The following is a 24,884-nucleotide window of genomic DNA, read 5'->3' as shown; positions in this document are numbered from 1 at the left end:
TTGTTTTTGTGACTCTGTCCATGGTGCTGAACCCCGTAGTTAGTCTTGTGATTTATTGTGAGGAGCAAGTTACCCCGAGGTTATTATTGTTATTTTATAAAGATCTTTCAAACTTTTTAGACTACAGTTGAAAATTCAACATTGTTTTTTTTTTTTTTGTTTGTTTTTTTTTCCTTTTCGAGACGTGTTTCTTGTCTTGCAATTAACAATCTTGTAGAGTTAAAAAACAAACAAACAAAACACGGGAAATGTCCACATATTTGATTGTTTCATTTCGTGGTTCACAGTGAAACTCAGTAGCGGATTACAACTATTTAATATGACCATTTGTGTTAAATAACCCATTAAATCTGAATTCAACAAGGCATTTTACTCGCGGTGTGCAACATAAAACTTTGACGTTGTCCACTTTTTGGTTTCTCTTCCCTTCTGTTCGTCATATATATTTAGATTGGGTCAGGTGACTTTATTGATCTTTGCACAAGCTTCACAGATCTGGTAAGGTAGGAACAGGTTGTCACATCGAATTAGATTTTCTGTTGTATGTTGTGTAGATCTCAGCTGAGGCCTTCCTGTGATGAGTTTGCACATTCTCTCTCTGTCTGCTTTTGCGTTGATTATGAATGGAATGAGAGTTCATGTCACATCACACATGAATGCAGCTTATAGTTTCCTCGTAAATGCAGTTACATTTTTATATTTTGTAAGCTCTGATCTTTTCTAGTGTTTGGACTTTTTCAGTGTCTGTTGCTGTCTTTACACTTTACAGAAGTTGTGATTGGTTTCTAGAATCATCAATCTCCGATTTTGCATTTAGATCAGTTGTCAGAACATATCCTATTCACGAGATTATTCAGTGCAGAAGCTTATAAGTAGATTTCCATCAGAGATATTGTTTACAGCCCATGCAAGACAAAATGTTGCTTGTTCCATTCTGTTTGAAACAATTTTCACGTTTTGAAATCACTGAGGAAACTCTTTTCAGTACAACTATTCTAACAGTAAATCATTTTAGGCCTAGACTGTATTGCGTTATCAAAGTGTATGTAATGTCATCCGATAATTATGATTTCACTATACTTTTAAAATGTCACTTGTACAGTGATGATAATTATGAGACTGTTGCTAATAATAATGGTAAGAATTTTATCTATGCACTGTGTTATTTCTATATTCCACTCACGGTGTCGCTATTCGCCAGTCTATGGGAAGCATTTCTACTCCACCCTCTGGTGTGTGGACCGCTTAAATGATATTTTTTTCAGTTGCTGTTGCTCCTTGGCCGCAGCAAGGCTAACTGTGGAGAGCTGACGATTTTCTTTTGACAAAACTGCATAATCCTTATTGAAGCTGAAATCTATTCGAAGACTGCTGTTGTGTACCAAACGCACGGCCACAATGGCGCGCCAAATGAACTGCTTCCTTTTCTTTTTGTTGTGGCACACCGCGAATGGTGACGTGAGCTATTCATTCCAGGAGGAAATGAAGAGAGGATCTCTTATTGGGAATATAGCGAAGGATCTTAAACTAGACTTGAGTAAACTGCTTTCCAGAAATGCCCGTATTGATGCCGCAGGGAATCGCAAACGGTATTGTGACATCAGTCCCAGCACCGGAGATTTAATTGTTGCTGAGCGGGTCGACCGAGAGGAGCTTTGTGGAGAAAAGCTGTCGTGTGTCATAAAACGCGATCTTGTGCTGGAGAACCCACTCGAGCTGCATTCTCTCAGTCTACACATTCAAGATATCAATGATAACTCGCCTCAGTTCAACGAAGAATCGATCAGTATCGAAATTCGTGAGTCTGCAGGCAGGGGAGCTCGTTTTGTGATAGAGGAGGCGCACGATGCGGATGTAGGACAAAATTCAGTTCAGCAGTACAGCCTTAAAAAGAACGATAATTTCATTTTGGCTGTTAATGGAAACACCATAGAGCTTGTTCTTGATAAAGAGCTTGATCGGGAAAAAGAAAAGGAAATTAATTTGCTGCTTACAGCTCTGGATGGTGGATCTCCTCAGAGATCAGGTACTGTAGTCATACACGTCACTGTACTGGATGCTAATGATAACGCCCCAGTGTTCAGTCAGGCCGTTTACAAAGCCAGTCTGCCTGAAAACTCTCCTTTAGATACTGTTGTGGTCACAGTGAGCGCTACTGATGCAGATGAGGGAGTTAACGGAGATGTGACATATGATTTTGGACATGTAACTGAAGACGTGAAGAAGATGTTTAGTATTGACCGTAAAACCGGCAAAATAACAGTCAATGGTGACATAGACTTTGAAACTGTTTCGACTTATGATTTACGCATTAAAGCAAAGGATGGTTTAGGATTATCGTCATACACGAAAGTAATCGTTGATGTCATTGATGTAAATGATAACTCACCAGTGATATATGTGAAATCTCTGGCAAATCCCATACCTGAGAACGTGCCACCTGGTACAGAGGTGGGCATCATTAACGTGCAGGATGCAGATTCTGATAACAACCAGCAGGTCCGCTGCTCCATTCAGCAAAATGTTCCTTTTAAATTGGTTCCTTCTATTAAAAACTATTATGCTCTAGTGAGCACAGGACAACTGGACCGTGAAGTGGTGTCTGATTACAACATTACAATCAGTGCCACTGACGAGGGCTCTCCTCCTCTGTCCTCGTCTAAAAGTGTTCAGTTATCTGTAGCTGACATCAACGACAACCCACCTGTGTTTGAGGAACAGTCGTACAGCGCATATGTGAGTGAGAACAACAAACCTGGCTCCACTTTATGTTCGGTCAGTGCTCGAGACCCCGACTGGAGACAGAACGGTACAGTGATTTATTCTCTGTTATCTGGTGAGGTGAACGGTGCCCCGGTGTCCTCGTATGTGTCTGTGAACGGAGACACGGGTGTGATCCACGCTGTGAGGTCGTTTGATTATGAACAGTTTCGGAGCTTCAAAGTGCAGGTGATGGCGAGAGACAACGGTTCTCCTCCTCTGAGCAGCAACGTGACCGTGAGTGTGTTCATCTCGGATGTGAATGACAACTCTCCTCAGATTCTGTATCCCGCCCCGGAGGGCAACTCGTTCATGACCGAGCTGGTCCCCAAAGCTGCTCACGGAGGCTCTCTGGTGTCCAAAGTGATCGCGGTGGACGCGGACTCCGGTCAGAACGCCTGGTTGTCGTATCATATAGTGAAATCCACTGATCCGGGACTTTTCAGTATTGGTGTCCACAGCGGAGAGATCAGGACACAGCGAGACATTTCTGAATCTGACAGCATGAAACAGAATCTTATTGTGTCAGTGAAAGACAACGGACAGCCCTCTCTGTCAGCCACGTGCTCCATGTATTTACTGATTTCTGACAACTTGGCTGAGGTGCCAGAACTGAAAGATATTTCTTATGATGAGAAGAATTCCAAGCTGACCTCGTATCTGATTATAGCGCTGGTGTCTGTGTCCACCTTCTTCCTGACCTTCATTATCATCATCCTGGGTGTGAGGTTTTGTCGCAGGAGAAAGCCCAGACTGTTGTTTGATGGAGCAGTTGCCATCCCCAGCGCTTATCTCCCTCCTAATTACGCAGATGTTGACGGCACAGGAACTTTACGCAGCACTTACAATTATGACGCCTACCTGACAACAGGTTCTCGGACCAGTGACTTCAAGTTTGTGACATCTTACAATGACAACACTCTGCCTGCAGACCAGACTCTGAGGAAAAGTCCATCAGACTTTGCTGACGATTTTGGAGACTTAGAAGGCTCCTTACAGGTATGAATAGCATATGTGGTATCGCATAGCCATGAGTTTACACAGAAAAACATTGTCAAACTTTCACTGCCTTCCATTGGCTTCGTAAATATGGCATCTAATCTTGCTTTCTAGAATTTTGGTCTTTTTGTCTAATGCTGTGTAGAATTGTTTTCTATGTTCTTTGCTTTTGTTTGAAATGTTTGTGGAATTTTTAAAAGACATTTTCTGCATGAACCATCTTAGCTAATTTAAGAGATCCACTGTCACTCTATTTTTGTAATTATAGTCTGTTTTATTATTACTGGCAGACAATTAAGTTCTCAAACATCATATTTCAATACATTTTTAACATTTCCAGTCATGGAAGTTGATCATGAAGACGTGGATGTTGTGGTTGTTTTGCTTGTTAAATAATGATGTACTGATCAAATGAACATTGCATTTTTGTTACCAAGGATATTTTGCATTATCTCAGCCATTTTATCAATAAATTCGCCAGTTTTTAAAAAAAAAAAAAAAAATGGTAGATCCATTTTGAAGCTTATAAAAACTAACAAAAATGTTGTTGAGGCCAAGTTGGAATTGTTATTTCAGGATGCATTTGTTGTTAAATTTATTTCTGCGTACAATATGATATAGTGATACTATCATTTAAGGCATTTTTTTTAAATCATTGGTACTGTGCAATATTGTATTCTTTTTCCAATATTAAAACAATAAGCAGTAATACAGATTGTGTAAACTTAAATTTCAATCAATCAAATTTAACTGCTTGCAGTGTCCAGAAATATCAATAATATCAAATGCTTTTGTAACAATGTAGGTTTAAGCACTAATCAGCTTTATAGGAGGAAACACTGTAACTAACTTGTAGTTTTCAGCTTCAACATACTGAACAGTCATTTTTACATTTGTCTCAGTTGTCCATGTACTTTGCATTGTTAAAGACAAAGTCATACCTGTTTCTACATTTACCATCATATGCCATTGGCAATAGATGACTTTGCTGCTAAACATTTTTGCTCTGTGCTGAACTTCAACTATATGACCCACGTATATATTGAAAAATGTTATCCAGCAGACTGCTTTATACAATGGGGTCCAAAACGCTGAGGCCACTAGTGGATACATTTATATTTTGCCTTTGTTTTCAATTTAATGCATTTCTTTCCCCTAATGATAATATCAGCATGACAAGTGAAGTGAAACTTGGATCTCTGAAAATTTAGGAATGTCTTAATATTTACTGCCCCACCCATTTGTCTCAACAACAGGATGTACTTTACAAATCTGTGCAGAATCTGATAAAGCAGAGAATAGATTTCTGGCTTTGCTTCACCTTCCTCAGTTGCCTTCTACAAGTGAACAGGAAGGAGAGAGACAAAAAGTTTTTAAAAATATATACACAATAGAAAAACAAACACTTGTAACAAATGAAACAGTTTTGTCATGCCTGTGTCATTCTAACAGCAAAGCGGTTTTGTGTACCACAAGTGTTGCTGGAGTTTTTACCTCTGCAAAACTTGATGTTATCCCAGCAAAATCTGACAATGTTCCAAAGATCTTCTTGTGATGTCAGGAATGTTTGACTTTTTCAGTCTTTAAGTGCCTCCATGCATGTTCACTTGGGTTGAAGTTAGGTGGCTGTCAGCACTCCTTAGACTTCTCTGGTCCTTGGGTAGTTCTAGCAAATCTTTGAGGTGTGTTTGAGCTCATTATGTTGCTTCAGAATTCATATTTCTCCAGAAAGATGCAAACCAAAGGTTATAATATATGCTCTAAGTGTGACATCGTACTACTTCTTCATGGTCAGTTTGGAATCGATTCATAGCGGGTGTCCAACTCCACAGTAGTGTAAGAAAAAACTCAGACTTAAATATTCCCATTTTTGTATTTCTCTGTGGGTGTGATACACTGCTTTATCATTCTCTCTCCAGTTCATCTCATTACATTGGTTCTTCACTCACTGCCACAAATGTAACACTTGGATGCATCCGTAAATCTGACTCTTTTTTTTCAGTCATCCACAGTGAAATGTTGGTCTGCCTTGCCTAACAGCTTGGCCCTTTTTCCCCTCCTGAGAAGTAGTTTAGAGACTGCTGATCAGTCTATGAGACCATAATCACAGTCTCCTTTTGGCAATACTTTCACTGAAGGAAGTCTTTTTTTTTGTAATTTTTTAACTTAGTAAATTCTGTATCTGTGATAAAGTTGCATTTCTATCTCTTAGTGACCAAAGCTTGTGTGCTCACTTGTGGTTCTACCTGGCTGTGCTTTGGATACAACTGATCCAGTTTTATGCAAAGACAAATTTTCCTAATTTTTATTTCCGAACTAGTAATAGTGAATAATCTTAATTATTTCCTCTTTAGTTTACAAATCAGAACTTTTTCTGTTATAAAATTCTTTAAACTTTCTGATTATTATCAGGTTTACATAAAAATATGGAAGGTTTTCAGCTTGGCATCCGATGCTAAACTCCAGAGTATGTTTCTCAGTTGCATGGCTGGAAACCTAACATGCCATTGTTATATTATACATATACTACAGATGGAAGATGTTACTTCTGGAGAACTTTACACTGAAAGCTGGTCTAGTCCCCTTTATGAACATGTACAGTAATCTTAATTGGCATTTCTTGTTTGAGCTTGTTGTGTTTGATTCCCACCTGATTTGACCAGAGTTTAAGATACAAATTTGTGCAGAGAAAAATCAGTGAGTTGTTGTATAATCACTGTAGTTTGTCAGTAGAAGTGGCTATTTACTGGAAATTGCCTTAGTGTGTGTGTGCTTACTTCGTGGGTAGCATCTGAATTTATTATGAAGACCCTTTTTATTTATGGCAATCAGCTATCTGCGTCTTCAGAGGATACTTTCTTTCAGTATGTTGTGTCTATGTTCAGTTATTTAAGATGATCTATTTCATATTTTCTGAGAATAAACAAACAGATATGAGGGATATGCTGGTTTCAATTTCCTTTTCACTATGTGTAGTGTAGTAAGATTAAATGACTGCAGTCATTAAAAACCAGGGTGGTTTTGGTATGAATAAGGTGTCGTGTTACAAGTAGTGTCTGCTTTTCTGACAATTTTTTCTTTTTTTTTGTGATTTCAGTCATCATTGACTTTTCTTCTTTGTTGTTTGCAGTTTCTTGTCCTAAAAGTCAGTGGTAGCAGATGCTGTTTTCAGTCAGAATTTAAACAAACTTCTACACTGTGAAATTCAATGTGCATCTCCCATTCTGGAACCATAAATATGAAATATTTTTCAATGTACACTAACGCTGATTTTTGAATGTCAGACCAAGTGATGCTGGATCTTGAAACAAATCTGATGATGTCAACATTTCTAGAATCTGCAGACACAGATTTAGTTTAAGAAATGATGTTGTTGAACTCCATATTACAATATATGAGTTCAAACATGTAGTCTTCTTTAGGGGAAACTCACGAATCGAATTTGGCAATTTAACTCTACATAGAGCACACCACGCAGATAATGCTAGTCAACATTTTAAGTGATGTGTGATGATGAGAAAGGGCTTCAAATGTCACAAGTCTGGTTATTTTTTGATGGAAGTTTGACAACACCACTGCTACACACAAATCCTGGTTCTGTAAGAGAATGCCTTTGTAATTTTGGGCTAATATGTTACCTTAGAATGCAGCTAATAAAAACAGTTACAGCGAAATTCAAATACTCTAATATGTGGTGGAATAGAGGCAGGTCACTTTTCTGGGGAGAAATCACAACTAGTGTTCAAACTTGTGCAGTATAATGACAAAAGTAAATAAAGTATGTGGTGGGATGTTTAACAGACCACATGCAGTTCAGATGGACCCCAACCTGATCTGGTTTCCACAGTTATGCTACACTGATAAAATGTCTGAATTTAAAATCAACACCCACTTTGCAGCATTATCACACAATGATCTGTTTGCATTTGGGATGTAGTTACACATGAATGAAATCTAAAAGTATAAACAGCAGTCGTTTTTAAGAATGGTCTCCTGGTTTGGACTTCTTGAAGCTGACTGTAGTCGCAAAGTGAACTGACCTTCTTTTCTAATCAGAGGAATAGTGTACAAAGTTAAGTATGCTACAACCACTTTTAAGTTTTATTTTAGATGTTATTGTGGAACTTAACTCACGGTGTCGCTATACACCAGCCTTAAATGATTTAACTCCTGTGTCCTTTGTAGACTGACGGTCTTGTACGCCCATTGACTGTTCTGCATAGAGACATAATCGCGCTGGATTTCTGTCGCTATTCGTGTTATGTGTCTGTTACGTTGATTTTTTTTAACTTGTGAGAGACTCAACATTGACGGTGGATTCCAAAATAATGGCGATTCTGTCGTGCTGCGTCTATTTCCTCCTTTTGTTGCGTGTCGCATATGGAGACTTGAGCTATTCTTTTCCAGAGGAGATGAAACGCGGATCGGTTATTGGAAATCTAGCCAAGGATCTCGGGCTGGAGAGGAGCGCACTGTCCAGCAGAAGAGCCCGCATTGACACCGACGGAACTGACAAACGTTACTGTGACATAAACCTGAACAACGGAGAGCTGATTGTTGCCGACAGGATCGACCGAGAGGGGCTTTGTGGCGAAAAGGCTTCGTGTGTCGTAAAGCATGAGCTTGTGCTGGAGAATCCACTCGAGCTGCATCGTATTAGTCTTCACATTCAGGATATTAATGATAACTCGCCACAATTTAAAGACGAGTCAATCAAAATAGAAATTCGTGAGTCTGCAGACAGGGGTGCTCGTTTTGTGATAGAGGAGGCGCACGATGCGGATGTAGGACAAAATTCAGTTCAACAGTACAGCCTTAAAAAGAATGATAATTTCATTTTGGCTGTTAATGGAAACACCATAGAGCTTGTTCTTGATAAAGAGCTTGATCGGGAAAAAGAAAAGGAAATTAATTTGCTGCTTACAGCTCTAGACGGTGGATCTCCTCAGAGATCAGGTACTGTAGTTATACACGTCACTGTACTGGACGCTAATGATAACGCCCCAGTGTTCAGTCAGGCCGTTTATAAAGCCAGTCTGCCTGAAAACTCTCCTTTAGATACTGTTGTGGTCACAGTGAGCGCAACTGATGCAGATGAGGGAGTGAATGGTGATGTGAGTTATGATTTTGGACATGTAACTGAAGATGTGAAGAAAATATTTAGTATTGACCGCAAAGTAGGTGAAATACGAGTAATTGGTGCTGTTGACTACGAAGCTACTACATCGTTTGAAATACGCATCCAAGCAAAAGATGGATTAGGGCTGTCTTCTTATGCCAAAGTAATAATTTCTATCACTGACGTGAATGACAACGCTCCTGTAATCAGTCTGAAATCACTGACTAATCCCATTCCAGAGGACACCCCACCTGGTACAGAGGTGGGCATCATTAATGTGCAGGACAGAGACTCTGAGAATAACCGACAGGTCCGCTGCTCCATTCAGCAAAATTTTCCTTTTAAATTGGTTCCTTCCATTAAAAACTATTATTCTCTGGTGAGCACAGGACAACTGGACCGTGAAGTGGTGTCTGATTACAACATTACAATCAGTGCCACTGACGAGGGCTCTCCTCCTCTGTCCTCGTCTAAAAGTGTTCAGTTATCTGTAGCTGACATCAACGACAACCCACCTGTGTTTGAGGAACAGTCGTACAGCGCATATGTGAGTGAGAACAACAAACCTGGCTCCACTTTATGTTCGGTCAGTGCTCGAGACCCCGACTGGAGGCAGAACGGTACCGTGATTTATTCTCTGTTATCTGGTGAGGTGAACGGTGCCCCGGTGTCCTCGTATGTGTCTGTGAACGGAGACACGGGTGTGATCCACGCTGTGAGGTCGTTTGATTATGAACAGTTTCGGAGCTTCAAAGTGCAGGTGATGGCGAGAGACAACGGTTCTCCTCCTCTGAGCAGCAACGTGACCGTGAGCGTGTTCATCTCGGATGTGAATGACAACTCTCCTCAGATTCTGTATCCCGCCCCGGAGGGCAACTCGTTCATGACCGAGCTGGTCCCCAAAGCTGCTCACGGAGGCTCTCTGGTGTCCAAAGTGATCGCGGTGGACGCGGACTCTGGTCAGAACGCCTGGTTGTCGTATCATATCGTGAAATCCACTGATCCGGGACTTTTCAGTATTGGTGTCCACAGCGGAGAGATCAGGACACAGCGAGACATTTCTGAATCTGACAGCATGAAACAGAATCTTATTGTGTCAGTGAGAGACAACGGACAGCCCTCTCTGTCAGCCACGTGCTCCATGTATTTACTGATTTCTGACAACTTGGCTGAGGTGCCAGAACTGAAAGATATTTCTTATGATGAGAAGAATTCCAAGCTGACCTCGTATCTGATTATAGCGCTGGTGTCTGTGTCCACCTTTTTCTTGACCTTCATTATCATCATCCTGGGTGTGAGGTTTTGTCGCAGGAGAAAGCCCAGACTGTTGTTTGATGGAGCAGTTGCCATCCCCAGCGCTTATCTCCCTCCTAATTACGCAGATGTTGACGGCACAGGAACTTTACGCAGCACTTACAATTATGACGCCTATTTGACAACAGGTTCTCGGACCAGTGACTTCAAGTTTGTGACTTCTTACAATGACAACACTCTGCCTGCAGACCAGACTCTGAAGAAAAGTCCTTCTGATTTCGCTGAGGTGTTTGGAGAACTGGAAGAGTCTCCAGAGGTATTAATTAAAATTGAAAAAAAAAAAAAAAAAGTTTTTTAGTCTAACAAAAACACTCAATTATATATATATATATATATATATATATATATATATATATATATATATATATATCATTGGTCTTTCTGATAGTGACTTTTAGTTTAACCTTCAGTTGTTATATGCAGCATGTTTGCTTCATTTTGTGGCCATTACTGCTGTTGCTGTGGCTAAGTACTCATCTAAAGGCATTGTGTAATGGTCACTTTCTTTGCAAGTTAGTTTGCCGTTCATCTAAAAATGTGAAATAGTGACATGGATTTTAAAATAGATTGTTTTTGTACTGTCATAAGACCATTGGTCTTAACCTTTGCATGTAATGTATTAACTCATCACATCTGTAAACATTCAAAGTATATATCCAGTGCTTTAGCACTGTCACCTTGCAGAAGATCCCCGATTTGTGTCCCAGCCTGGCATGGGCCTCGGCTCTTTCTGCATGGAGTTTCCATGTTCTCCCTGTGCATGCATGGGTTTCTCCTGGTACTCCGTCTTCCTCCCACAGTCCAAAAACCTGCTGGGGTTAATTGGTAACTCCAAACTGTCCATAGTTGTGAATATGGGTGTACTTGTTTGTCTCTATAGCCCTGTGATAGACTGGCGACCTGTCCAGGGTGTCCCCTGCCTTTGCCCTAAGCCAGCTGGGATAGGTTCCAGCTCCCCCGCAACCCTAATAAGATTAACGGGTGTATCGATAATGTATGGATGGATTGATGTCCAGTGCTTCAATGAAATTATTACTGATTAAACATCTGTGCCGATCAGCTGCTGGTTGCAAACCCCACTGAGTTTCAGTGATGTTAATTGAGAGTTTATGGATGTACCAACTACATTTTCTGAGTTTCTGTGAAAGCTAAAGCATATTTTTCACACAGTGCTGCAGCCATATGATAACACCTATGTCTATGCTTGCTATCGTATGTTAATTTCAGTTTGAACATTTTATGCGATGCTTTCTTAGCAGACATCTCTCTCTCGCTCTCTTTGCCATTGTCCTCTTAAAGAAAAGAAGAAAAACCCAGAAAGTCACCAGAAACACCTTACCTTTTATGCATTTACACACCTGCAACCTTGTGCACATTTTCTTCTGGTGGAATTTAAAGCTTTATGATATTTTTTCTTAATGTCTTTTTGATCTACTGGCTTAGATTATATGTCATTCGTATGTGTCTTTGGACAAAAGCATCTACCTGACTGGAAACTGAAATAGACCTGCTGCCCTTTGCTTGTTTTTGTAGACCATATCACCCATATGTAGGTATTTATATTTGGAGCCAGTCCACTACACCTCATTAACAGGTGCGTTTCACTGGGCGTCTTTTTGTTTGAGATTTGTTGCGGTTGGTTGCTGTCTGCTGTCTGTGGTGTACAGATTTTAGAAAAGGACAAAGAAGTCTGAAGATTTTAGTTTTAACTGCAGTTGCTATTTGCAGAGTAGCAACAGTTCCTTTTTTGCAGTGATTGTGAGAGCGCAGTGATATGATTGATGGATGAACTTCAATTTTCTCATAACACTATGAATTATATGTATATTTTCACTGTGACAATCAAGGCTCGGTCTTGTGCTGTTAGACTAATAGCACCATTTTCTCAGATAGGGACTTGACAGAAGATCACTCACCTTATTCACAAATACAATCTCAGATTCATGCAGGCAGTTTGTCCTAGTGACAGAATGAGGGATTTCCCCTGCCACATAATCCAAATAGTGCTTCTAGTTTAGTGATTTTGAGAACGTGTTTTTTCCCCTTCTGTTGACTGACTTGACTTAAAGTAAGTAGTTTTCACTTCTTACTGCTTTCTGGTTGTTTTATTTTCCTTTTTCCCAATAAGTGTGGGTATCTAATGCATCTGCTTTTGTCTCATTGATAATCTCTGACAAACTGTATCTTCTATGTCTGTTGTTATGATGGTATTAGATGGTTTGTTTTCCTCTTTAGAATAGAGTGCAAAGTCTAGCTCAGTCTATCTTTAACTGTATGTGGCATGATAAGGTGTAGTGTTTGTAGATCTTAAGCGTTATACAAGTTTGTCATAGTAGAGTTTATACAGGTGTTTATTAAGTGTAATGGCATTTTTTCTTAAGCAAAATACAACACAGCATTTGCATACATTTTCTTGAAAAAATAGACAGATTCCCTTACTCTGTTCTTGTATCAAGAAATGCATTCAATCTGTGCATCAAATTGATATTTTGGTTCCAGCAGATCCTAAGCAGAGTATGAGTTATTTTATGCAAGAGTAGTGTGTATAGATCTCGATTCTTACAAGATTTTGATTTGGTGATTTTCATAAAAATATGCAAGTTACTGCATTTGCAAGTCTTTTTGCCTTAAAGTATAAGATGATCCAGAGCAAGCAGGGCCCCAAGCTGAATATCTGTCCCTATTTCTGGGTTTCTTTGCAAACTTGGTATTATCCACAGGACTAGATTTAACAAGCATGCATTAATTTCACAAGAAAATTCATAATTCAGTTGGGATCAATAACACAGAGTTTCAAAAAGTGATTCAGAGAGTTTTATTTCAACAAAGGACATATAATTATAGGTATATCTTCAGATTGCAGCTGTACATGTAACTTATTCGAACACAGAATATATTCCAACTGTATCAACAAAGACAACAGTACATATAGGAGAGAGAGCATTCTAAAACATATAAACAATCTAGCAGCTTAACTACTATCTCATGCACCTTGTTTTATTTTACTAAAACTACACGTTTACATATACTTACATACAACTGCACCTTGTACGTAATTTTTGCAATACTTAAGTACCTTTTCATACTTGTTCGGCAATGTGCAATATCCAAAAGTGCAACATCAGTTACATTACTGTTTAAAGAATTCCTAATATACCAAATAAGCAATGTTTAAAAGAATGAGCTATCCCACTGTTTTCATATAGACTTGCACATACATTTTTTTTTTAGTAGATGTTAAACTTTGTATTTGCACATTTCCTATTGTACTTTAAAAAATTCTGATTGTGTGAATGCATTGACAGGGTTGCTGCCTAATTTCTCTTCTCTTCTCTTCTCTTCTCTTCTCTTCTCTTCTCTTCTCTTCTCTTCTCTTCTCTTCTCTTCTCTTCTCTTCTCTTCTCTTCTCTTCTCTTCTCTTCTCTTCTCTTCTCTTCTCTTCTCTTCTCTTCTCTTCTCTTCTCTTCTCTTCTCTTCTGCCAATACCACATTGACCTTAGTAAAGCCACTGAACCTAAACATTTCGGCTCAGGATGTCCAGTGTGACAATAGTTGTGCAGCAGGTTACCATTACATCCTGACAGTGGACAGAAACACACAGATAATGAAGTGACTACACCAGGTTACCCCAGTGGGTCACAGAAAGTACTTGACTACAAATTATCTATTACCTGCATGGTTGTATTTTTGTTAAATGTGTGGCCTTCTCACAGAAATGAGTTTCATTTCATCCGTTTCATTTTTATGTTGCCAGTGTGTGAACCCAGGTGTATTAGTTGATGTCTTGTTTAGTTTTATGGATTTTGCTGGTTCTTGCTCAGGCTGATCATTTATTTAAAAACATGGCATTTTGGATATTTGGTCAGGTCAAAGTTTGTTTATTCTTTATCTCAAATGATGACATGGTCCCATTCACTTTTAAGGATATTGTTGTACTGTAATGAAGACTTGGTTAAAACTTTTTTCATGGATGCAATGAATTATCTTAGAACATATAAATAAAATGCAGTACAGAAGATCAGTCACCTTGTTCATCAACATACAGTCTGTATGTCAATGTGACAGAATAAGTGATTTTTCCTTCCAAGTAATGCAAAGAGTGTCCCTGCTACAGTGAGTTTGGTAACTGGTAATGTGGTGGCTTTCTATGTGAACTGACTTTATTCGAAGTTATGAATTTTCCCTTGTGTCTCAGCTTTTATGCTTTGTCTGTTTGTTTTGTTATCTTAATGCACCTTCTCTTGTGCTGTTCCTGTTAATAATCACTGATGAATTGCAGCATGTATGTAGGAAGTTTACCCTCTTTTCAGACTAGTGCAAAATCTGGCACGGTCTGTGGCATGGTGGTAAAGTGCTGTTATCAAATGAACCTAGTATTTGTAGATCTGCAACGTGATACAAGCCTGTTGTAAGGTTTGCTCAGATTGGCTTTTTTTCTTAAGCAAAGCATAATACAACACATTTGTGTGTGTACATTTTCTGGGATATGAAAGACTCCCACACTTTACTCTTTTATCAGGAAGTGTATTCAGTCAGTGTATCTAATTTACAGTTTGGTCCCTGCAGAACCTCAGCAGAGAAGAGAATACAGCGTTCTTTATTGTAAGACTAGCGACCAGGGTTATACAAGAGTTCGAACTCATGATTTGCATAGTAAATTCAATTACATGTACAAGTCTTATTTGCCATAAAAAAGAACAAGTCCTGCCTCAAGCTGAATATCTCTCCCTCTTTCTGAGTTTCTTTACAAACTTAGTGATATTTGCAGAACTAGATTTAAAAAATATTCACTGAATTCACATCATTATATATCACAGCAGTCTCTGTTTCATATTAAGATTTTTAAAAAGCGAACATTTGAAAATATTCAGTTTGAGTTTTTTTTTATGAGTGTTTTTGTTAAACCTAACTCACGGTGGCGCTGTACACCAGCCTTAAAATGTTTTAATTCCTCTTTCCTTTGGTGTGGACGCACATTCGTGTGCTCTTGTGTCTCGACAGGGCAACCACCCTGGACTTGCATTTGCTGTTCGTGTTATGCGCTTTAACTCTATTTTTTCTTTCGTCTTCAACCTGCTCATAACTCGTCGTTGATGATGGATTCGAAAATCATCCTGATTCAAACGTGCGGGTTTTATTTCCTCCTTCTTTGGTCCCACGTCGCATATGGAGACTTGAGCTATTCTTTTCCAGAGGAGATGAAACGCGGATCGGTTATTGGAAATCTAGCCAAGGATCTCGGGCTGGAGAGGAGCGCACTGTCCAGCAGAAGAGCCCGCATTGACACCGACGGAACTGACAAACGTTACTGTGACATAAACCTGAACAACGGAGAGCTGATTGTTGCCGACAGGATCGACCGAGAGGGGCTTTGTGGCGAAAAGGCTTCGTGTGTCGTAAAGCATGAGCTTGTGCTGGAGAATCCACTCGAGCTGCATCGTATTAGTCTTCACATTCAGGATATTAATGATAACTCACCGCAATTCAACGAAGAATTGATCAATATAGAAATTCGTGAGTCTGCAGACAGGGGTGCTCGTTTTGTGATAGAGGAGGCGCATGATGCGGATGTAGGACAAAATTCAGTTCAACAGTACAGCCTTAAAAAGAATGATAATTTCGTTTTGGCTGCTAATGGAAACACAATAGAGCTTGTTCTTGATAAAGAGCTTGATCGGGAAAAAGAAAAGGAAATTAATTTGCTGCTTACAGCTCTGGATGGTGGGTCTCCTCAGAGATCAGGTACTGTAGTTATACACGTCACTGTACTGGATGCTAATGATAACGCCCCAGTGTTCAGTCAGGCCGTTTATAAAGCCAGTCTGCCTGAAAACTCTCCTTTAGATACTGTTGTGGACACAGTGAGCGCAACTGATGCAGATGAGGGAGTGAATGGTGATGTGAGTTATGATTTTGGACATGTAACTGAAGATGTGAAAAAAATATTTAGTATTGACCGCAAAGTAGGTGAAATACGAGTAATTGGTGCTGTTGACTACGAAGCGACTACATCGTTTGAAATACGCGTCAAAGCAAAAGATGGATTAGGGCTGTCTTCTTATGCCAAAGTAATAATTTCTGTCACTGACGTGAATGACAACGCCCCTGTAATCAGTCTGAAATCACTGACTAATCCCATTCCAGAGGACACCCCACCTGGTACAGAGGTGGGCATCATTAATGTGCAGGACAGAGACTCTGAGAATAACCGACAGGTCCGTTGCTCCATTCAGCAAAATGTTCCTTTTAAATTGGTTCCTTCAATTAAAAACTATTATTCTCTGGTGAGCACAGGACAACTGGACCGTGAAGTGGTGTCTGATTACAACATTACAATCAGTGCCACTGATGAGGGCTCTCCTCCTCTGTCCTCGTCTAAAAGTGTTCAATTATCTGTAGCTGACATCAACGACAACCCACCTGTGTTTGAGGAACAGTCGTACAGCGCATATGTGAGTGAGAACAACAAACCTGGCTCCACTTTATGTTCCGTCAGTGCTCGAGACCCCGACTGGAGACAGAACGGTACCGTGATTTATTCTCTGTTATCTGGTGAGGTGAACGGTGCCCCGGTGTCCTCGTATGTGTCTGTGAACGGAGACACGGGTGTGATCCACGCTGTGAGGTCGTTTGATTATGAACAGTTTCGGAGCTTCAAAGTGCAGGTGATGGCGAGAGACAACGGTTCTCCTCCTCTGAGCAGCAACGTGACCGTGAGTGTGTTCATCTCGGATGTGAATGACAACTCTCCTCAGATTCTGTATCCCGCCCCGGAGGGCAACTCGTTCATGACCGAGCTGGTCCCCAAAGCTGCCCACGGAGGCTCTCTGGTGTCCAAAGTGATCGCAGTGGACGCGGACTCCGGTCAGAACGCCTGGCTGTCGTATCATATCGTGAAATCCACTGATCCGGGACTTTTCAGTATTGGTGTCCACAGCGGAGAGATCAGGACACAGCGAGACATTTCTGAATCTGACAGCATGAAACAGAATCTTATTGTGTCAGTGAAAGACAACGGACAGCCCTCTCTCTCAGCCACCTGCTCCATGTATTTACTGATTTCTGACAACTTGGCTGAGGTGCCAGAACTGAAAGATATTTCTTATGATGAGAAAAATTCCAAGCTGACCTCGTATCTGATTATAGCGCTGGTGTCTGTTTCCACTTTTTTCTTGACCTTCATTATCATCATCCTGGGTGTGAGGTTTTGTCGCAGGAGAAAGCCCAGACTGTTGTTTGATGGAGCAGTTGCCATCCCCAGCGCTTATCTCCCTCCTAATTACGCAGATGTTGACGGCACAGGAACTTTACGCAGCACTTACAATTATGACACCTACCTGACAACAGGTTCTCGGACCAGTGACTTCAAGTTTGTGACATCTTACAATGACAACACTCTGCCTGCAGACCAGACTCTGAGGAAAAGTCCATCAGACTTTGCTGATGCCTTTGGGGATTGCGATGTTTCCCCTGAGGTAGGAACATGTTTTATCTAATCATTCCCAGACGTGTATCACGTTTTCAATATTTCGTTTTACATCCGCTCTTGGGCACCAAGTCTTCTTGTTGATCTGCACGCTCTGTTTAACCAGAAGAATAGCTTTGACTGGTGTCTGGTTTCTCTGTCCTTGGTGCTGAAATCCTTTTTTGGCTGCTTGATCTCTGTCGTCACTTTTCTGCGTGATTGTTGACTTCAAACATGTATATTCCGAATTTCTTTTTTTCGTTTCATTATTTTTTAAATATTAGCTCCAAAGGGTATTCAAATTTACAAAAAACAAACAAAAAAAGCCTACTTTTTTGCCATTTGACTTTCCTTTTCATTATCAAATACACACCACAGATAATCATTTCCTCGTTCACTTTGTTGTATTCATATTGGTTAAATTATTATTTTCTCTCTATCACATTAAAAACACTTCATTGTGATGTGTGCCTAGAGGAAGGCTTCCCTTCGGTTTTTGCCCTTTTCAAATAGCAGATCAAAATTCAGTAAAAATGTTGGCAAAGAATTATCAACATATTATCCTCCAGCGGGCAGTTTTTTTTCAACACCGCTTTATACTTTAACACTGAACTTTAGCAGTGGCTACAAATTACTAATGGGTAATAATTGCTTATCATCATATTCTCTTAAATTCCTTAGGTCTCATAAAGATGTAAATCTTTAAACATTTGTCAATATGGATATGCTACAGTCAGGATTGACTCAGGATTTTTTCATAGAGTTTCATAGAGACATTTAGCAGTGGCCCACAGAATCCAAAAGCCATAACACAATTTCAGAAATTCTATTTCCGTGCTGTATTCTAAAGTGTAGTTGAAAACTATCTGAATATGAAAGTTAGGAATTTTCATTTTACAGTTAATGTTAGTCATTATGTGAGGTGCAGAGACAGATGCAGTAGACATTTTGGTTAGGCGACTTTGTGGTTTTGTGGACTTTTGTGGTGGTGTGGGATAACTATTCAAAGTATCCCTGGAGAAGAGATACTCCAGTGTATTTGAGAGGCAAAATTCACCTATAGGCAAAACATCCCGAGTTTATTTCTGAGCACAATATTGAAATTCCTGTCCATGTGTGATAACAAGTTATCTAACTGCAGCAACGCCATGTGGCTACCTATTGTCACATTAAATGAGTTATTTTAATGTTAAAAAATTGTCACGTCCCCCAATGCATCTTTATGCACAGTTATGTCTCTGCTGTAAATATTTTACCGTTAAACTGTGTATATCCACAATACACACAATGATATGACAGAAACATATTTTGACGTAAGTAATCGGGTAAGAATTTTACAGTAAGAGAATGTCAAGCTCGGATGGATCTCAGGACTCAGAACTGATTGTAACTGATAATCCGTGACTTTGTGTTTGACAACTCACTTGTGTGAGGTGAAGAAAATGCATAGTGTCATTTACAGTTAGAAAATGATCGAGCCTGCCTCCCTATAGAGAATAATTTATGATTTATTAGAAATTAATTACGTTACTTCTGTGTCATATTCTGCTGTCTGCGTAAATGCGCGTCACTGTTTCCCGTTGGAGACGTTCATATTCATCCTGCTACTGTCTGACGCGGCAGCTGCACATACATCGCTGTTACAGCCATCTAATTCTGCTTTCACTTGCACTCGGACATCATAGCTGCATTCACTGAAACTCGGACATCAGAATGTCACTACATTAACTTGACTTATCAGACCGTTCCCTCAGAGCTGACTCTTAAAAAGTGAAATAATAGTGCATCCACAAAGCAGTATTGTTCTGTCTTACCTATTGTATACAGTAATTCATCCAGTTTTCCACAGAGACTACTCTCAGTGACTGCAGAAATCGTGCAGTATAGGTTTAAATGAAATTGTCCTTTCAGTAGAATGTCTAAACTCTTTGCAAGGATAAACTTTTCTTTCAGTTGCATGAAAAAAGCAACACGTGGCTCCTTCTTATTTTGTGGAACGAGTTACTCTCCAGCTGGAGTTATTTTTATGAGCATAGCTTAATGAAAGATCACATCTACAGTATATACAGTAAGATGTATGCGCTTTAACTTAGTACACAGTGTCTGTGCTGCAGTAAGAAAAAAAATGTTTTGCATTGATTGTACAGAGATAGATTCTATGGTTAATATCTGTGCGTGACTTGTGGAGAAAAACTGTTCTTGTGTTGATTGTTTAAGTGTCGAGTACTCTGTAGCACCTGCCAGAGGAAATAAGTTGAATCAAGCAGTGTCTACAGTATAAGAAGTCGGCAATCATTTCCTCTCTCCTGTTTCTTGATTCAGAATGTGTGTTAGCCTTGAGTGATTTGGCACCGGCAATATATTCTGCAGACTCTGATGAAGCCTTTGGACACAGACCAGACACTGACTAATTCAGTAGTAATGCAGTGATGCTGTGTAGCACATAGACTTGGATCCACTGTAAATCTTGGGTGACACAGAAAGAACTTGCTAAAGTGGCTCTTTTATATAAGAGTGCATGCAATGTTGCAGATCCACCTGAGTTCGTGGGAGATTGTATAGATTTGCATTACATTGTGCAGGTGTTGCTTTTACTGTGCCCTCTCCGGCTGTTTCAAACATGATAATGTTACTTACTTACTTTTTTGGGTCTGATTTAAATTTGCTCTTGTAGTGTCAGATGATTTAAAAAGCAGTTGCAATTATTGTCTCGGTCTCTTGGTGACGCTCTTTTATAATGTCTGACTCATGGATGCTGGTGTCTCACTCTATCTGTGTCAGTGGAACTAGAGTATTGGGTTAGAGCCGAGGGCTGTGCATGCATGCGCATCTGTGTATGAGGGAGAGAAGGAGAGAGGCTGTGAGAGTGAATGAGCTAGAGAGAGAGAGGGGGGAGAGCGACGAAGAGAAAGCAGTGATGAAATGGGAATAGAGAGAGAGAGAGAGGAATCCAGGCTGACAGCTTCCCTAATAGAGCATGATTAACTCAGCTGCAGAAGCAGGGAATCGCTGGATTACAGCAGCATTTTTAGTTCGGTAGTTCGATGTAAATGTTAAGGATTTAGCCAAAATGCCGACAGTGCATCTGTTTTTAAAAGCATTTTTGATAATGGACCATCGACAAAACTTGAAAGGGTGTCTTTCTTTTTTATTATTTAGCCTCCTTTTTTCCGTTTCGTTCGGAGAAGTCCGTTATGTTCATCCAGAGGAGATGCAGAGAGGCTCGGTTATCGGGAATGTTGCGCGGGATCTGGGGCTGAAGGTGACGGATCTTGATGCTCGTCGAGCTCGGATTGTTGCAGAAGGAACCAGGCAGCTGTGTGAACTGGATACTGCGTCAGGCAGCCTTTTGATCAGCCAGCGGATAGACCGAGAGGAGCTGTGCGCACAAGCCACCGTCTGTATTCTACAATATCAGCTTTTGCTTGAAGATCCCCTCCAAGCGTTCAGCATAGTTTTGGACATCGCAGATATAAATGACAACAGCCCAGTGTTTGCTACGGGGGAGATACAGCTGGATTTAGTGGAATCTACAGTTCTGGGGAGGCGCTTTCCCCTAGAGAGCGCGCATGACCCCGATTTGGGCACTAACTCTGTCCGTGAATATAAGCTGAGCCAGAATGAACATTTTGCACTAGAAATGAGTACCCAGATAAACGGCAATGCGTATCCAGAACTAGTTCTTAAAAAGGCTTTGGACCGAGAGGCACAAGCTGAGCATGTGCTGAAAATCAGTGGAATTGACGGGGGGTATCCAGTTAGATCAGGAACTGCTTCTATCCGTGTCCGTGTGTTGGACGCCAATGATAATGTCCCAGTTTTCAGCCAACGAGTTTACAAAGCCTCTGTGCCAGAGAACTCACCCATTGGGACTGTTATAACGACTCTGAATGCCACGGACTTAGACGAAGGTGTCTACGGGGAGATAACGTACTCCTTCAGTCACCTGTCAGACAAGATGGGAGGAGTTATTGAAATTAACCCTCAGAGTGGAGAAGTTCGGGTTGCAGGTGTTATTGACTATGAAGAAGCTAGCTCGCACGAGTTGGATGTTCAGGCTAAAGATGGCGGTGGTCAGGCCTCTCACTGTAAACTTATAATTGATGTCATTGATGTAAACGACAATAAACCTGTGATAGAAATAAAGTCAGCCTCTGCTAACGTGGCTGAAGACTCTAAACCAGGGACCATGATCGCTCTGATTAATATTTACGACCTTGACACTGGAAGTAGTGGGCGTGTTACGTGCGCAATCCCAGACAATCTTCCATTTAAATTAGTGTCAGAGGTGAAAAATTATTACATTTTATTGACTGACGGGTTGCTGGACAGAGAACTCCAACCTGACTATAATATCACAGTTACTGCCACTGATGCGGGCTCTCCCTCACTCTCTAGTGTAAAAGTCATGTCAATCGTGATTACTGATGTAAATGATAACGCCCCGACTTTTACACAGAGAGAGTACAATGCCAACATTTTAGAAAACAAGCCAGTTGGCACATTTGTGATGAAAGTCAATGCAGAGGACGCTGACGACGGGTCTAATGCTAAAATACATTACCAAATAGCAAACTCGGAAGTGTCATCTTTCCTTACTATCAACTCAGATACAGGAGAGCTCTTTACATTACGCCTCTTTGATTACGAACAATCGGTTCACTTCCAAATTAAGGTGACAGCTCGTGACGGAGGCGGGCCTCCACTTTCTACCACCTGTACGATAAATGTTTTTATTAAGGACCAAAATGACAATTCACCTGTTGTCTTATATCCTGTCCAAAGCGCAGGGTTCATCGCTGAAGATATGGTGCCAGTTGAAGCGCCTCGAGGTTACCTGGTTACTAAGGTGGTAGCTGTGGACGCAGACTCTGGTCATAACGCCTGGCTTTCTTATAGAATAATCAAAGCAACGCGGCCTAACCTGTTCATGGTAGATCTGCATTCAGGAGAAATCAGAACTGTGCGAGCATTCATGGAGGACGATGAGCCGAAACAAACTCTTATCGTTTTAGTGACAGATAACGGGCCCGAATCTTTGTCCGCCACTGCGACAGTGAGCATCATGCTTGGCGACGGCCTTCCCGTTTTGAGCGAACTTTTTGAGTTTGCAGATGAATCACAGGACAGCGATAACTTAACGCTCTATTTGATCATCGCTCTGTCAACCGTCTCCTCTCTTTTCCTCCTTTTAATCAGCGGAGTGTTTTATTTTAAGCTCTGCCGCCGTGGTTATGTTTACCGTTCAACCACGGCCAGTCTCCCCGTTTTCCCCACGACCTACTGCCCCCCGAGTTTCACAGATTTAAGCCGTTGCGGGACTTTGTTGAAAGATGAGCGATATGATTCTTTCTTGACCACCGGGTCGTGGAGAGGCGATTTTCGTTTTGGATCAAATACAGACACTGACACACTTAAGAAAAGAAGTGCAGCTTATCAAAAGAACACACTGAGGCGTGTCAGTGCAGACAGGGGAAGCCTGAAAGTGAGAGCAGGTGCACCGCATCCTTGTTACGTGATCAAATGAGAGTCATATGCCAGATGTTGTCAAATAATCCCTGTGTGGTGAATTTAATTTGGACCCTCTGACTGTGAAATACGTTATAACTGCATTCATTTTCTCATGGTTCTATAGAATTACTATATAAATATACATATAGTGTTTTTTAGGGTTCAACGTGTTTTTTTGGAAGTATTTGTGCATGAATATGTTAATAATATATCATGTTCTTGAAGTATACGACCCCAAGTTCATCCCACCACCGCCTCACCCTGAACACAGATAGCAATCTTAACCTTCTACATAATCTATCTTCTGGCACAGTTTCAAGAATATTTTGACAGAGCCATAAATAAAGTGATTATTGTATTCACCCCTGTGTACCCCTATTGTTTGTTACTGTTTTCCAAAGAGTGAACATGTTTGCAATAAGTAGTTGTTTGTAGTAACTCCAGTCAGGCTTTTTTTTCCTGTCCATTTTTACTCTTCTAGTCTATCACCAGTGATAATTCTCATGCCGCATTGGAACAGGATATAACTGATTAAACACATAACTTGGTCTGTCTCTTTTTCTACATCCAAATTGCATGATCTACCTTATTAAGGCTTCTCTGTTAATCATTACATCTTGACACTCATACAGTTGAGGAGGTGTAGTCTCTTTGATCTTAGTATTTTTAATTTTTTTTGCCCCTGGTGTATTTGTCTTTGCCTTTGTTTAATTTAATTTATCTATTTGTTTATATTTTCATAAATCAGCCTTCATGTATTTTTTATTGTTCATTTTTCACCAAGAATACACTGAAGCAAGGTTCTAGACAATTTTATGTCATATTTTCACAAAATACCATGAATTTTCTGTGCGGCAGAGACACAATAATAGTTTTGCACTACAAGCCATGGATTGAACTATATGTACACAAACTGTACGCTGTATTTCATGAAAAATAAACTTACAGAGAAGATTGTGTTTATTTTTTTCCCTGGCCTGATGACCTTCTTCACAGAATTTGTAAAGGACACACGGTTAAGGACTTTCTCACAAAACCCCAATCGGATTTCTATTTTTTGCGGTCACCGTTGTGGTTCTCATAATAAAATAGATCCATAAATGAATAAAACTTTGACCCTGAGTGTCACTTTATACCAGTTTATAGTTAAAATTTTTAAATGAAGGACAACTAGATGTTGTCCAATCATTTATCAATCTAGACAACAGTTTTTTTTTTCTCTGTAATGTGTTTTATAAAAGAGAAAGTATGGAACACCTGCCCACTGTTTGCACTCAGGTTATTGATAAAGCAACATGTTTTAGTCAAAGCCTTTCAAGAAACTTACCTGATGAATTATCAACTTTTCAGTCATACTTGCTCATTAACTTTGTTACTGACAGCTTGTGGAAGTTTGCCATATTTTCTGCATCACTCTTTTCTTCTCTTCAAATGTCTGCCAGGTTTGCATAATTCACTTTACTGTGTGATTCATACAAAAATCATGATGCAAACCACTTGTCTTTACTGTTTCCATCAAGTTTTTAGTACACTACATGCACAGCATTTTGCAATGAGAAATAGAGCAGGCTTTGTCTAATAAGCTGTTTATATCCAGAGTTTAAAAGGGGAGCTGGTGATGAAAGACTAATCTTTTTCAAAGGTCAGCAAAGACTTAACATATCAGTCTGAGTTCTTACACAGAACTGTCACTGCTGAAAATAATAAAACATAAAT

At 40.1% G+C, this 24,884-nt stretch overlaps 2 protein-coding genes across 30 annotated transcripts in view; both read left to right on the top strand.

The window, feature by feature from the left end:
- LOC111576782 (protocadherin gamma-C5-like) overlaps positions 1 to 24,884 on the top strand; it is a 353,923-nt gene that overhangs the window by 105,083 nt on the left and 223,956 nt on the right. Inside the window, exon 1 of one of the 29 annotated variants that reach the window (XM_055016513.1) lies at positions 1,281 to 3,759. The exons of 23 other annotated variants lie outside the window; for them this stretch is intronic. In XM_055016513.1, coding sequence (XP_054872488.1) covers positions 1,399 to 3,759 — 2,361 coding nt within the window. In that variant the 5' untranslated portion in view covers positions 1,281 to 1,398. Of the gene's footprint in view, positions 1 to 1,280; positions 3,760 to 7,965; positions 10,449 to 15,184; positions 17,668 to 24,884 lie in introns of those variants that run through there. 5 more of the 29 variants (XM_055016523.1, XM_055016514.1, XM_055016524.1 and 2 more) reach the window with 5 other exon arrangements.
- Positions 19,861 to 24,122, top strand: LOC111566367 (protocadherin beta-16). The gene has a single exon (XM_023266914.3). The coding sequence runs from the start codon at positions 20,728 to 20,730 to the stop codon at positions 23,182 to 23,184; it is 2,457 nt and encodes an 818-aa protein (XP_023122682.2). The 5' UTR covers positions 19,861 to 20,727; the 3' UTR covers positions 23,185 to 24,122.

The sequence above is a fragment of the Amphiprion ocellaris genome, chromosome 13 (assembly GCF_022539595.1).
Source record: "Amphiprion ocellaris isolate individual 3 ecotype Okinawa chromosome 13, ASM2253959v1, whole genome shotgun sequence".
NCBI lineage: Eukaryota > Metazoa > Chordata > Actinopteri > Pomacentridae > Amphiprion > Amphiprion ocellaris.
The sequence above is the reverse complement of the archived record's forward strand: the minus strand, read 5'-3'. Positions and strand labels throughout refer to the sequence as shown.